This window comes from Bos grunniens, chromosome X, assembly GCF_055505025.1.
Source record: "Bos grunniens cultivar Pamir isolate PY7600 chromosome X, Bosgru_T2T1.0, whole genome shotgun sequence".
Lineage (NCBI taxonomy): Eukaryota > Metazoa > Chordata > Mammalia > Artiodactyla > Bovidae > Bos > Bos grunniens.
The window spans coordinates 56,605,766-56,621,167 of record NC_141194.1 but is presented as its reverse complement, the minus strand read 5'-3'; the positions used below and the strand labels follow the sequence as shown (position 1 = coordinate 56,621,167).

Genomic DNA, 15,402 nt, shown 5'->3' with positions numbered 1-15,402 from the left:
CTATACAAATTTAAATCTGCCTGCAGTGCAGGAGACCCGGGTTCGATCCCTAGGTTGGGAAGATCCCCTGGAGAAGGAAATGGCAACCCACTCCAGTATCCTTGCCTGGAAAATCTCATGGACAGAGGAGCCTGGTGGGCTGCAGTCCATGGGGTCGCAAAGAGTCAGGCACAACTGAGTGACTAACACACATGCAAATTTAAAAGGGGGTTTCTTTTAAAATTCTGTGCTGCCATGACAACACCTGGTTCCACCTGAACTTAACTTTTCTCAAACGAACTTATGGAAATATTTTTCTTAAGCTATGTTAATGAATGTATTTACCCTAGACTCTGTCTTTCTTCAAGTCAGTTCCGCCTAAGACTCAGAACCAACTTGACAAACCAATATGCTTTATTCATGCAAATGTTCTCTTAAGCTATGTTAATGAGACTATGTCTTTGCTTGGAAACCTGCCTTTCTTCAAGATTCATGTCAATTGTTTTATGGCCCAGGACAACTCACCTTGTGCCAATATTATCTCAAAATGCATGTTGTGGGTGAGGGGCCTGGTGCCAGTCTCTGAGTTTGGAGACATTTCCTTTCTCTAATTAGCAGCCTGCTCAGTTCAGTTCAGTCTCTCAGTCGTGTTCCGACTCTTTGCTAGTAGCTATATAACTTCTGGCTAAAGACTAGAAGCTGTCTCTATCTCTTTTATACTTTAATAAAACTTTATCACACAAAAGCTCTGAGCGATCAAGCCTCATCACTGGCCCTGGATCAAATTCCTCTCCTCCGGAGGCCAAGAATCTTGGCATCTTTAACGGCTCAACCTTTCAGAACTAAGAAGCAACAACCTTTCAGAACTAAGAAGATGGGAATTAAGAAGATGGATTGAGAACTAAAAATGATATTTGCAAAAATGAAAAAGCAATAGGAACTGCAGAGTGATTAATTTAAAATGACTGAAAGATTTAAGAAACATTGACAGAATATGACAAAAGTTGGAAGGTGAGAAGGGCTTCTGATATATGAGGTAATGATCTCAATTTCTGATATACTGAATAGTAAGAGAAACATCTCAAGGGAACTTTCTGAGTAGCTAAATATAGTGCTAAAAAGTACTAGGGGAAAAAAGACTTGAGATGTCAAAAGCAGAGTCATCAGAATTTCAGGATGGATGAATCTTTGCATATATATAAGACTGGTGAACAGTACACAGTCTCTAGGGAAATCTCATTTATGAGGATAATGAGGAAATGCCTGGAAAAGCAGGAAAATAAAAAAACTGGATGCAAATCAGTATGAACCAGAGTAAATTTAATCAAAACAAGGGGAAGATGAGCAAGGTCACTCAAAGGAGCGAAACTCAAGAGACCACAACAGGTCAGTGATGAAATGCTCAAACTAAATACTGGAGAAATGAGAAATAAAAAATGAGATTCCACTTTATACCCATTGTTGGCCAAAAAATGAGAAACATTCAGGATGAGAATATACAATGATCTCAGGCAAACCCTCTTTTCTATACATCCCTGAGAAAATCTCACACTCTATAAAGGAACATTTGTGTAGAAATGTATTGTAGAATTGTTTGTCTTAGATGGGCATTAATGAAAACCTAGGTTCCACCACTGGATGAATGGTTCAATAAGATGTGGTACTGGCACACTGTGGAATACTATGCAGCATAGTATTCTACTATAAAAGACCCAGATGCTGGAAAAGATTGAAGGCAAAAGGAAAAAGGGGTGGCAGAGGATGAGATGGTTAGATAGCATCACCAACTCAATGGACATGAATCTGAGCAAACTCCAGGAGATAGTAAAGGACAGGAGAGCCTGGCATGCTGCAGTCTATGGGGTCGCAAAGAGTTGGACACGACTTAGTGGCTGAGCAACAACCACAAGTAAACTCATACTTTAAGAGAATACCACACAAATTCAAAGATCAAATACCTTAGATCTGTTACCAGTGGGAGGAGGCATAAGGGATGGATATGAGGAATTAGAATAAAAGGGAAGAAAAATTAAAATACCTAAATGTACAAGGAAAGAACCTAAGATAAGAGGGTGGGAGTGGAGTAGGAAGAATAAAAGTTTCCAGGTAAAATAGTTTCCCAGGTAGCACTAGTGATAAAGAATCCACCTGCAGTGCAGGAGACATAAGAGACACAGGTTCAATCCCTGGGTCGGGAAGATCCCCCAGAGAAGGAAATGGCAACCCACTTCAATAAGATACGGTGCTATATATGTGCTGGTACAGAGGGTACAGAGGTTAGAGACAGCTCTTTTATCAAAAAGCAAAGAAGACAGTGGATATTGGCGAGGGTCATACTTGGGTCATACTTGGCCCTCGGGTATTAAAGGGGCTTCTGTCAACTCTTCCAAGTGACTGCAAAAGTTTAGAGCCTTCAAGACAGGTTATCTTCAGAGCCTTTCAAAGGTATCAGCCTCTCCTAGAAAATCAGATCTACTCCACATCCCCCATTTTCTCAGGTTACACTCACTCACCTGAGCAGCTGTGATGTGGAGTTTCTTTGTCCAATGTCCATGACCCCTCTCCTTGCTCCAGTCTGAAGATGACCTCTGGTTTGGGAACTTGGTAACCTGTGAACAGGACATGATACAGGATTGGGTCCCATTAACTGGGTTTCTAGGCCTTTCAACCACATTTCTATTTGTTAATTCAGGAAAGTAATCCCATTCCCTGGGAATAGAGTAATAATCACAGAAGTGTAAAAGGACTGAAGAATCTCAGACAAATCAAAGATGACACCGTTCCACACTTTAGATGCCCCAGAGTTTTCAGCAGCAGAGAATGGAGGCAGCCTCTCTGAGGCCCCCAGGAAGTGCACAGGGCAGCTGTGCTTACCCACTGCGCACAGGTGGCTGTAGGTCTCCAGTGTCACATCCCAGTACAGGCGCTGCTGAACAGGGTCCAAGTGCTGCCACTCCTCCTGGCTGAAGTCCACGGTGACATCCTCGAATGACACCTGTAAAAATACAATCCCATTCAAGATGACATGGTGAGCACTGGGCGATGGAGGGAAGAGGACTAGGAAGTTAGTTGTTTTTAATGATTTTTACCATAATGTATCATGTAGGCTTTTCATTCAGCAGTTTTGCATTTTATTTTGTGAGAGAAAAACACACTAAAGTATCTTGACATTTGCTATGTATTACATTCATTCATTTACTCATTTAGTCCCTGTTTTTTCAAAAATAAGGATTAAAATAGGCTCCCTTTAAGTCTTCAAGTTAATGTAGGGACTATATATATAATACATTTACTGGTTGATTATGTGCCAGCCAATGGCAATATAGAATTGACTAAAATAAAAAACAACTTGAAAAAAAAAAAAACTTGGACAACCAACATAAGAAGATACAAAGGGGTCTAAAAGGCATTTCAAAGAAATGTATTGAGGGGAAAAGCAAAACAATAAAACCTTTAATAGGTAACAGGAAAAAAACATAGTATAGATGAATATCTTTATGATCTTGGATTGTGAAAATAATTCTCAAACAGGATGCAAAAAACACTAACCATAAAGAAAAGATTGATATCTGTCTACAATAAAGTTTAAAATTTCTAGTTTTAAAAAAGACCATAAGAGAAAAAAAAGAAAATCCAACAAATAGAAGATATTTCCAGTAAATATTGCTGACAAAGGGCTCCTATCTAGAGAAATGTAAAGAACTCTTAGAAACCAATTTTAAAAAAAAAAGAGGCCACCTAGTAGAAAAGTGGGCAAAAGATTCAAACAAGCATTTTATGAACGAGGAAATGCAAGGCATTAATAAACACAAAAAGAGTTCAATCTCCTTAGTAACCAGAGAATGGACATTCAGGTAATGAGTTACCATTACACAACTTCTACAATGTCTTAAATGAAGAAGACTGGCAATATCAAGGATGTGGAGAAAAAGTACCCTTATACACAGTTGTTGAGAAGGTTAATTGGTACAGCCACTGTGGAAAACAGTTCCTGAAAGAACTAAAAACAGAACTACCAAATGATTCAGCAGTTCCACTCCTGGGTATATATCCAAAGAAAATGAAAACACTAATTTGTTCATAGCAGCACTATTTACAATATCCAAGGCATAGAGGCAACCCAAGTGTCCATCTGCAGAGGAATGGATAAAGAAGATGTAGTATATATATACACAATGGAATACTACTCAGCCATAAAAAAGAGTGGAATTCTGCCATTTGCAACAACATGGATGGACTTGGAGGGTATTAGGCTAAGTGAAGTAAGTCAGACAGAGAAAGCCAAATGCTGTATGATATCACTTATATGTGGAATCTAAAAAATAAAACAAACTGGTGAATATAACAAAAACAGAAACAGACTCACAAACATAGAGAACAAACTAGTGGTTACTGGTGGGGAGACAGAAGTGAGGAGGGGCAAAGTAATGGGCGGGGATTAAGAGGTACAAACTACTATGTATAAAATAAATAAGCAACAAGGATATATTGCACAGCACAGGGAATATAGTAAATATCTTATAATAACTATAAATTGAGTATAATCTTTAGAAACTGTGAATCACTATGTTGTACACCTGAAACACATTTATTACAAATCAACTACACCTCAATAAAAGTTTTTTAAAGACTGGCAATATGAAGTGTTGAAGAAAACATGGTGCAATGAGAACTCTCATATGTCTGATGGAGGCGTATGTTGGTATGACCACACTGGAAAGCATTTTGGCTTCACCTGGTAATGTTGAAGCATGCATACACAAGGACATAGTGATTCCATCCATGGAAATATGCTCAACTGGAATATTTGCTCATGTGCAACAAGAGGCATGTCCAAGAGTATTTACAGCAGCATTATTCAAAATGTATATAATATTTCATGATAAAAAGTTTTAAGTTAACAGTAACATAATAGTATCTACTTTCTTTGTGGGAAAATATCAAGGATATTTTCTTAGTTGCTTTTATCTGCATAATCACTAAGCATATACCACATGCCCACCAACTAATCAAGACTGGTTTTTTGGTTAGGGAGATCTGTAGGATTGGGGGAGAGAACCATGTGAATGTATTACTTATTTAAAAATTAAGTTAAAAATTACCAATGGGTCCAAAATGGAATAGACAGAATTCTCCCTATTTCTGGTACTAAGTGCAGCTATGATCTCTGGACATTACATATTAAACAAAGAAGACTGTTAGTTGGAGAGACCTTGGTTAAGGGCCTTGGAACCTGAGGAGTGACACAGTGGTGATTTCCCTGAGTTTTCTTCTTGTTCCATGTATCTTGGACTCGGTGATGGAGAATTTGGCAATCCAGAATGCCAAATGGTGCAGATAAGAACAGCCCCAAGAAAGTCTGCTCTCTCTAGCCAAAGTACCAGGAAAGGGGCAATGTAACAAGGGAGAAAAAATTAGATAATTACTGCCCAATCCCCATTCCCATCAGTAAAGGCTAAACAGGGAGTCCTGGTTTTCATCCCTGCCTGGGAATAATGAGGCCCCTCCCTGACAGTGTAAATTTAGGCCACTGTAAATTTGGGGGGGGTCCTGAACTTCTATCCCCAACCCAGTAATGAGGTGCCTTTTTTGTCTCCCCACCAGGATGGTGAAAGAGATAGTCTGGTGCGGAGCATGAAATTCCACATCCACCCAGCAGCAGCAAGATGCTTGTCCCCTCTGGGGTGTCAAAAGAGGCCAAGTAGGGACCTGAACTTCCACCTCCACCTGGCAGTAAAAAGGAGATTCTCCTTTTTTTTTTTTTTGGTAGAACAGTATTGGAGGGAGCTTGCTAAAAAACAGGATTTAAATAGTATCCAGAATCTCAGAGTTCCCAAAATATCCAGGACATAACTGAAAATCAGGCATCATGTGAAGAAGCAGGAAAATCTCAACTGGAATGAGAAAAGACTGAGATGACACAGATGTTAGAGTTATCCACAATTGTAAAGTAGCCACCATAAAAACGCTTCAATGTATTTAAATGCAAAAATAGTCTCATAATAAAAAAGGATATAAAGAAGAACAGAATGAAAATTTTAGAACTGAAAAATATAACTAAAATTTTAATACTCAATGGATGAGCTCAACAGCAGAATAGAGAGGACAGAGGAAAGAATTAGAGAACTAGATAAAGCAATAGAAACGATCCAATCTGAAGAACAAAAAGAAAATTGATGGGAAAAAAATGAGCAGAGCCTCAGGGAAATCTGAGACTATAATAAAAGATCTGGCATTCATGTCATCAGAGTCCCAGGGGAGAGGAGAAAGTATGGGGCTGAAAAGTATTTGAAAAAATTATAGCTGAAAATTTCTCAAATTTTGTAAAAGATATAAACAGAGTTTCAAGATGCTGAGCAAACCCCAAAAGGATAAGCCAAAGAAATTATACCAAGACACATTATAGTCAAACTTCAGAAAACTTAAAGACATAGAAAGAATCTTGAAGTCAGCAAGCGAGAAATGATACCTTACCTATAGGGGAAAAATACATTGACAGCATCTGAAACCATGGTAGAGAGAGGCGGCACAACATTTTTCAAGTGCTGAAAGAAAAGAACTGTCCACTCTGAGTTTCGTACCTGGCAAAATTATCCTTAAGAAATGAAATATCATGGCAAATAAATACATGAAAAGATGCTTAGCATCATTAATTATCAAGGAAATGCAAGTCAAAACTACAATGAGATACTACCTCATACTCACTAGGATGGCTAGATCCAAAAACTCAGATAATAACAAGTGCTGGTGAGGATGTGGAGAAATTGAAAACTTCACACACTGGGAATGTAAACTAGTGTGGCTGCTTTAGAGAACAGTCTGGCAGTTCCTCAAATGATTAAACAGAAATTCTGCTCCTAGGTGTATGTATACTTGAGATAAATGAAAATATATGTCCACATAAAAATGTTTACAGGCAGTATTACTTATAACAGCCAAAGGGTGGAAACAATCCAAATGTACATTGGCTGATAAAGGAATAAACATAATGTGGTACACTTGAACAATGGAATACTATTCAGGAATGAAAAGGAATGAATATTGATACATGTTACATGTCCATGCTACACTTCTTCCCTATTTGCCTACTTACATATATACCTAATGAGCTATCATATGGACTGGTGACTTTCTACTTTATTCAGTGGGTTGTAACCTATTATTATCATGATTTATTTTGCTATTGTCCCAGACTTGGCCAGAGGGAGTTTCTTGAAAACATTATGCTGAGTGAAAGATGTCAGACACAAAGATCGCATGTTATATGATTCAATTAATGTGAAATGTCCAGAATAGTGAAGTCTATAGAGACAGAAAGCATATTAGTGATTGCTTAGTGTTGGAGGAGGCAGGGAGGTGAGGTGGAGGAGAGTGGTGGCTAAAGGGTATGAGGTTTCTATCTGAGGTGATGAAAATGTTCTAAAATTGATTTTAGTGATGGTTGCACATATCCATAAACATGCAAAAAACACTGAATTGGACACTTTAAATGAGTAAATTGTATGGTAGGTGAATTATATCTCAATAAAGCTGTTACTAAGAAAGAAGACACAAAGGGGGAAATCAAGATATTCTCAGATGAAGGAAAACTAAGAAAATCTGTTGGCAGCAGATGTACCCTTAAAGGAAGCTTTTTAAATAGGAAGGAGATGATAAAAGAAGTCCTGCAACATCAGGAAAGAAGAAGAATGGAAAAAGAAAAAATATGAATAAATACAATAGACTTTCCTTTTCCTGTTGGGTTTTCTAAATTACATTTGAAGGTCAAAGCAAAAAGTATAACATTTTTATGATGTGGATCTCCATGTATAGAGGAAATATTTAAGATATTAGTAACAGGTGAGGGTAAAGGGACTTAAAAGGGAACTAAGTTTTCTACACTTCACTCTAACTGATAAAATGTCAACACCAGTAGAGACCTATACAGTGATGGAATAATTCTGTATCCAGATTATTACACAGGAATCTACACATGTGTAAAATGTCAGAGAATAACAAGCACACTGCAGAAATGTCAGTTTCTCGCTTGTGATAATTGTACTCTAGTGATACAGGATGTAACCACTGGGGGAAACTGGGTAAAGGGTTACATGAGACCTCTCTGTACCATCTTCACAACTTCCTGTAAACTTATAATTATTTCCAAATAGAAAGTTTTAACAAACTACTAAATTACCCTCAGAAAGACTGGAGTAGGAGCACAGCAAAAAAGATCAAGATGTTATTAAAAAGGAGCCTTCACAGGGGTTCCCTGGTGGTCTAATGGTTAGGATTCCAGGCTTTCACTGCTGTGGCCCGGGTTCAGTCCCGGGTCAGAGAACTGAGATCCTGCAAGTTGTGAAGCACAGCCAAAAACAAAAACAAACAAACAAAAAAGCAAAAGGAGCGTTCACTTCTTTCCTGTTTATCTGCCTACCTGTGTACCTACCTACCTATTATAGGGACTGGTCACTTTCTACTTTATTCAGTAGATAATAATCTATTACTATTATGATTTCTTTTGCTACTCAAATTGTCCCAGATTTGACCAGAGGGAGATCCTTAAAAGTGGCTCCTTTGTCATTCTGACATGTTCCCATCTTTTGAGTGCTTCATTACTTCCCAGCATAATGAGTTCTTCTATAATCATTTTGTACTTTTCTCTGTTCTAACCCTGGAGTAAGTCATTTCTCCAAGAAGTTCTAGTTCCTATTAGTGACAAATGGTAAATCAAGGTGTACTCATTGTGCCTGGCATATAATCATCCTTTCAGCACTCAGAGCAAGGAATGTTCTTCCTTATATGAGACTGCCAACTAATCAATATAGAAGAAATGATGGAATCAGAAAAACACCATTAGGAAAACAACACAGTTATTAATTGCTACAGGCAAGAATCGTTGCTTGATGCTATAATCAATGGACAAAAGCATGAGAAGCAGGATATTCACATAGTCCCAAAGTATTTTCCCACAAAATATTGGGTTGGCCAAAAAGTTCATTCAGGGTTTTCCACAAAATGTTACAGAAAAACTCAAACCAACTTTTTGGCCAACCCAATAGTTATTCATTACAAAGAGAAAGATAGTAACTTTATATAGTACCTGACAGGCAACATCTTAGCCAGGTGATCAAAGTTAACATTATCAATAAAGGACAAATTAATATTGAATGCTTGCTGATATGACACACTGAGAACACAGCATCATTTCTGTGATATTCCTGACAAAAATGAATACCCTGAATCTAATTATGAGGAAGCAAGAAACAAACCCAAATTGAGGGACATTCTTCCAAATGATGAGTGTCATGAAAGTCAAGGAAGGGCTAGAACTCTTTCAGAAAGGCTAAAGGGACATGAGAACTAACACAATACATGTGCCTGGACTGGATCCTAAATCGGGCAGAAATGCCAAAAAGGACGTATTGTGACAATTGGGGAAACTATTTACAAATGGTATGTTAGTAGAGAATTGATGCTTTCAAACTGTGGTGCTGGAGAAGATTCTTGAGATCCCTTGGACTACAAGGAGAGAAATCAATCCTAAAGGAAATCAACCCTGAATATTCATTAGAAGGACTGATGCCTAAGCTGAAGCTCCAATATTTTGGACACCTGATGTGAAGAGCCGACTCATTGGAAAAGACTCTGATGCTGGGAAAGACTGAAGGCAAAAGTAGAAGGGGGTTACAGAGGATGAGATGGTTAGATAGCATCACTGACTCAACGGACATGAATCTGAGCAAACTACTGAAGATAGTGGACAGAGGAGCCTTTGTGTTCATGGGGTCGCAAAGAGTCAGACACAACTTAGTGATTGAACAACATCATACACATAAATACATTAATTGAGAAGAGAAAGCAAATGTGGCAAAATGTTAACAGTTAGTGATCTTGGGTGAAAGGCAAAAGAATCAAGAGTTTCAAAATGATCAATGCTTTAAAACTCAGGAGAAAACATAGGTGAACATTCGTTTAAGGCAAGGAGTTCCTAAACAGGACAGAAAATGCACTAAGTATCAAGACAAGATCTAGTGATTCAGCTATGAGGAAATGAGGAGCCTTTATTCATTGAAAGACCCTTTGTTCTTTGGGGGCCCTTATTAGTAAGTGTGCAGGGACACAGAGCAGGCACAGAACTCACAGTACCTGCTCCACCACCAGCAGCTCCAGAGGCAGATCCACAAGCACTGGACCATGCCCAGCACTTCTCCACCCACCAGTTCTCCTGAGCACAGCCTCAAAGGTTGCCAAGAGGAGGAACTCCACCGGAGCCTCTAGCCACACACCTGGCCTGCTCTCCCTCACTGCCCAAGGGCACTTACCCAGGGGAAGTCCCAGGGTCAGGCTGGAGGGAAGCTCTCATTCTGCCTGCCCACCCTCCTGATCCTTGTTCTCTTGCCTGTGACCTGAGCCAGGACAGACTGGGAGGTGTGTAGGTGACACAGGGGAGGAGCCTCAGATGTGGGGGAGGGGTGGCTACTTGCCAACTAGTGTGGAAAATTTTAAATATTCTACCATTTGGCATTGTTAAACATTTTTTAAAAAAACTTTTTTATTGAATGATAGTTAATTTACAATGTTGTGTTAGTTTCAGGTATACAGCAAACATATATATATATATATATTCATATATATGTATGTATTATATATACATATATGTATTCTTTTTCAAACATTGTGAAACATTTTAACAACTCTGACAGCCCAAGCTGGCAGACAAAAAGACCATCTTCACCTGTCTCTCCCTCCCTTGGATTCACACAGGGAAAGTGTACAAAGATCTTGCCAGGCACAGATGCCCCACTTCCATCCCTTTTCCCACCAAAATAAGACACTTTTTTGGACTCTACCCTGGTTGGGAGGGGTTATGTGAGGTGATGGACAGGGGGTTTTGGAGCTAGCAATTAGGATACAAAGTTGCTAATACAGACCCATCCAGATTCTAGCCTCACCAGCCACATATGAAAAGGTATGGTTTTCTGGCCCATTTCCACCATGGAGGATGGCCTGTGTCTCTGCCACCATCAGAACCCCTACAGGGACTTCCTCATCCTATGTGAGGATCCCTGCTAAGCCCCTGATGGCTCGCCAGTGAACCACACAGCAGTGTCTCCCTTCAGGGTCATCTGTGTCCCAGAACTCTCTGCACTCTCAGCCCTGGGGCACGCTATGCTGCCAGGATCTGTCACTCACTGCCCATTTTGTCCCTGGCCATCTGCTCTGTCCCACCCTGACCTGCAGTCAGCCTGCTGGGGCTCAGTCCTCCAGCTTCAGGGCTGCTCTCACTCCTGCCCCAGCACACTTCTCTGTCACCTCCTGTGAGATGATCCTGCCCTTCTAAACCCTATCCCAGCCTAGCAGACGTGTTCTCAGGCCACTTACTAGGCTGCCTGAAAATGTGCAATGTAGTTCACTCTGCCCTTACTCAGAGCTAGATACCCAACCTCTCTGCATGTTCCTACTTAGCTGGGGGTGCCCTGGTCTTTCCTGCTCCCTCTGGCTGTTTCCCTTCTCATCAGATTGTTCTCTGTGTACTCCCCCCTCCGTCTTTCCCTGCTTACCCTGCCCACTCCTGTCCCCTGACTTCTCCTACTCCTTCTACTGGTTCTTGTTTCCTCTGCATGGTCCCCATTCTGACTCTTCCTTGGTCCCTGTTTACTGTTCCCTCTAAATGTTTCTTGTTATTTCTGAGTGTCCTCTGGTCTCTTTCCTGATGCCTCTGTTTATTGCTTCCTCTGATGGTCCCTTGTTTCATTGTTCCATGCCTCCTATTTCTTCTTCCCTCCGACTGATCCCTGGTGCCCCTGACTGTCCTGTGTTCCCTTTGGGAGCTGTCCCTCTAGCTGATCCTTAGTCTGTGGCACCATTATGGTTGTGCCCAGTCCATCTGACTGCTCCCTAGTCCTGATGAGGCTTTCTCATTTCTTCTAGTTGATACAGACTGACTGCCCTTTGAGTTTTCTGACTTCTCTCTAGACTCAATTCTTTCCTGTCCCTTAGGCTGTCCTGGAATGCATTTCTAATATGCTCTCATCTGATGCTCCTGTGTCTGGTCCATGGACCACACTATGTGGAGCACTGGTCTACCTGGCTCCTAGTCTAGGCTCTTGATCATCAGTGTATACTACTTCTGTGTGCTCTGTGACACTGTACTTTCATCTTCTCCATCACTTGCATTATGTCTGACCTTCGGTTCCTTTGACTGTTTCTTAGGCAAGGTGAACAACTGTCCCAGTATGCCCAGGACTTTCCCTGTTTTAGCACTGAAGCCCCACATCCCAGGAAGCCACTGTTGCCCTATCCCTCTGGAACTCTGGATGTCCCCTGGCTCCGGCAACTCTCTATTAACCCCAGTGCCCACTACATGGGGCCTCTGGCTTTGGGAATGGATACTATGCCTTCCAGCTCTTCTCTAGTTCCTCTAGTTGTTCGCTAGTAAGTTGGGCTACTATCCAATACCAGATACACTTTTGATGCCCACTGTTCTGTTCCCTAGTCCTCTGGTTAGGCCCCAGAACTTCTAGAGCACACCCAGCACAGCTTTGCTGTTCCCCAGCCTCAGCGACTATTCCTTGGTGCCCCTGGTGCCCTTAGCTACTCCTCGGCTTTGGAGGCCCCTTTCTGTCTCTCCAACTGTCCCATGGGTCTGTCACTTCCCTGCTCCTCCAACCTGTTCTATAGCTTCAGCGGCTGGTACCAGCTTCCTCCAGCTGCTGCCTACTCCCAGGCTCGTCTTTCCCATTTCTCCCCATTTCCTGACCCCCGGTACCTGTGCCTTTCCCCACCCTCTCAGATTTTCCGTCTGACCCCTGGTATCTTTGAAGTGGCTTATCTGGCAGGCTCTTACCCAACACACCAAACCTTTTTGTTTTTTCCATCTAGCTGAGTCTTTTGTTTCCTCATCCCTCTGGCTGGTCTCTGTTCCCTCTGGCTGCTATCTGATTCCTCTATCTCCTGGTTTCTCCTATTTTGAAATCTTTCCGATTGTTCTCATACCTTCTGGCTCTTGTGTGCTCCCCACTATTACCACTTCTCCAGCTTAGACTACTATTTCTCGGTCTCTTTGCTGCTCTCTGGCCTCTGGCTCTTGTTTTTCCATTGCCTCTGTTTGTTCCACTGCACTCCCACCTGTCTCCTGTGCCCCTTGGCTACCTTCTGTCTGGAGTATGTGCACCATGGTCCCTCTAGATGTTCCCTGTGGCTATTCCCTATCTCTCTTTCTTTTACTGACCCCTCTTCCTGTTTTTCAGCTTCAATCACTATTTCTTAGCCCAACTGGCTGTTCCTTACCTCCAGGGACATTTTTATTGGTTCCGTGGTATCTGCCCATTTCCTGCTTCTTGACATCTAATGAAAAAACTAAGAACTTAACAAATAAATACGTGAATAAATAACATTCACCAGGGTCTTTGTCATTTCCATTTCTTCTTGAAAAGGGGGCATAAATCTATGGTTGGCAACAAAAACCTACTATGTATCACAGGGAACTCTGCTCAACGTTATGTGGCAGCCTGGATGGGAGGGTGGTTTGGGAGAGAATGGATATATGTATATGTATGGCTGAGTCCCTTCACTGCTCACCTGAAACAACCACAACATTGTTAATTGGTTATATCCCAATGCAAAAATGCTTTTGGTGTTAAAAATATAAATTAAATTAAAAAATAAGTCTATGATTGGGAAGGAAGACATGAGTCTTGTGCCTTGCAGAGACCAGAATCATTCATCCAGAAATTCCCACACATTGGCTGGGCAAGGGGCCATGTGCAGAAGGAGTGGGGAGGACCACATTGCTGTGACCCCAACTTGTGGGTCTGTGACTGATCTGATGGAGCAGAAACCAGACAAGGACAGTTTTCCAGAGTGGAAGTGCCCTACTGTTAGGCAGCAGTTTGTCTATCATTCAATATCCCTATACCTTTTACTCAAAATATAACTTCAGTGACTTAGGCAAAAAGATTTAAATGTAAGAATTTCACCATAGCAGTTTTCATCACAATAGAAAACCTCGAATGCCCTAAGTTCACATACAGTGGACTGGTTAAATGATAGTTTATCCAAAGGAACAAAAGCTACTATGTTATGTATCATGTGAAGAAAAATATTTACTGTCTAGAAAATTATACTGAAGTGCAAGGCAATGGCAACTCACTCCAGTACTCTTGCCTGGAAAATCCCATGGATGGAGGAGCCTGGTGGGCTGCAGTCCATGGGGTCACTAAGAGTTGGACACGACTGAGTGACTTCATTTTCACTTTCATGCATTGGAGAAGGAAATGGCAACCCACTCCAGTGTTCTTGCCTGGAGAATCCCAGGGATGGGGGAGCCTGGTGGGCTGCCGTCTATGGGGTCGCACAGAGTCGGACACGACTGAAGTGACTTAGCAGCAGCAGCAGCAGCCAAGTTAAAAAGGAAACAACCAAATACTACAATTTCATTTTTAAACTTGAGCTGTATCATGTATATGTGTGTGGTATGTATGTACACTCTCAGCCCCACATGTGTATATCCACATACTCACATACATGCATGTACAAAGGGAAAAAACTGTAAGGAAATAAGCTAAATGGTAACAATGGTTAACTTTGACTAATGCTGAAATTATAAGTAATGTTTTATTTTCTTCTATTTGCTTACCTGCATATTCTAAATAATGAAATTATTAAATAATAAATATCAAAATAAGTTTTAAAAGCTTAATGTTATTCTAATGACCACATGATCCTGAGCCCCTGTGACAACCAGCCTGTCCCCAGAGTTGACAGTAGACTCAGGACAGTTGGAAGGAGGGAGCTGTGGGGCAGGGTCTGGCTCCCTTGTCTTCTTCTGTTTACACAATTTCCAGGAACTTTTAGTGGGAAACCTGGTCTTGGCTGGAGTGTGGGGAGGGTGGAGGACACAGTCAGGAGACCTGGCTCCAGTCCACTGCTGTCACTCAAAACCCCAGGGGCCTGGGCAAGTCATGTACCTTCCCAGGCCACTTTATTAATCTTTGAGAGGAGTAGGAAGAACTAGAAGGGCCCTAGAGACTGTGCTCACCCTACTACCCTGCCATCCTCTAAGCTCCAAAAAAGGGGACTTTTCTCCCTAGATCAGGATAGAGGTGGAATCAGCAAATCCCCAAGGATCAGCTGAGTGCGTGCACAGAGCCAGTGGGTAGTGGAGGGAATATGCTGGGCATCAGGGACAGTGTCTCCATGGCTAGGGCCAGTGGTCACTTCTAGCTGGATCTTACCCACAGACACTCTACAGGGAGCTGCTTCCCCTTCCCCCAGGCAGTGCGGCTGACCTTCCATCCCACCTTTCCTCCATCGGCTGCATCATATTTTCCACTGAAATAGGAAGTGATCTGGATGTGGGACACCAGCCATGTGGTGCTCACCCTCAGCAGGGGGATGGTGATTCATTTCAGTGGCAGCAAGTCTGGAATTTGCCCCTCC

The 15,402-nt window shown here is 41.5% G+C and overlaps 1 protein-coding gene across 8 annotated transcripts in view; it reads right to left on the bottom strand.

Annotated features, from left to right (window-relative positions):
• Positions 1 to 15,402, bottom strand: part of ZNF41 (zinc finger protein 41) — a 73,071-nt gene that overhangs the window by 40,626 nt on the left and 17,043 nt on the right. For all 8 annotated transcript variants that reach the window (XM_086386372.1, XM_086386367.1, XM_086386369.1 and 5 more), the window contains 2 exons: positions 2,854 to 2,974; positions 2,493 to 2,588 (listed from right to left, as the gene is read on the bottom strand). In XM_086386372.1, the coding sequence (XP_086242498.1) occupies positions 2,493 to 2,588; positions 2,854 to 2,974 (217 nt within the window). The remainder of the gene's footprint in view (positions 1 to 2,492; positions 2,589 to 2,853; positions 2,975 to 15,402) is intronic.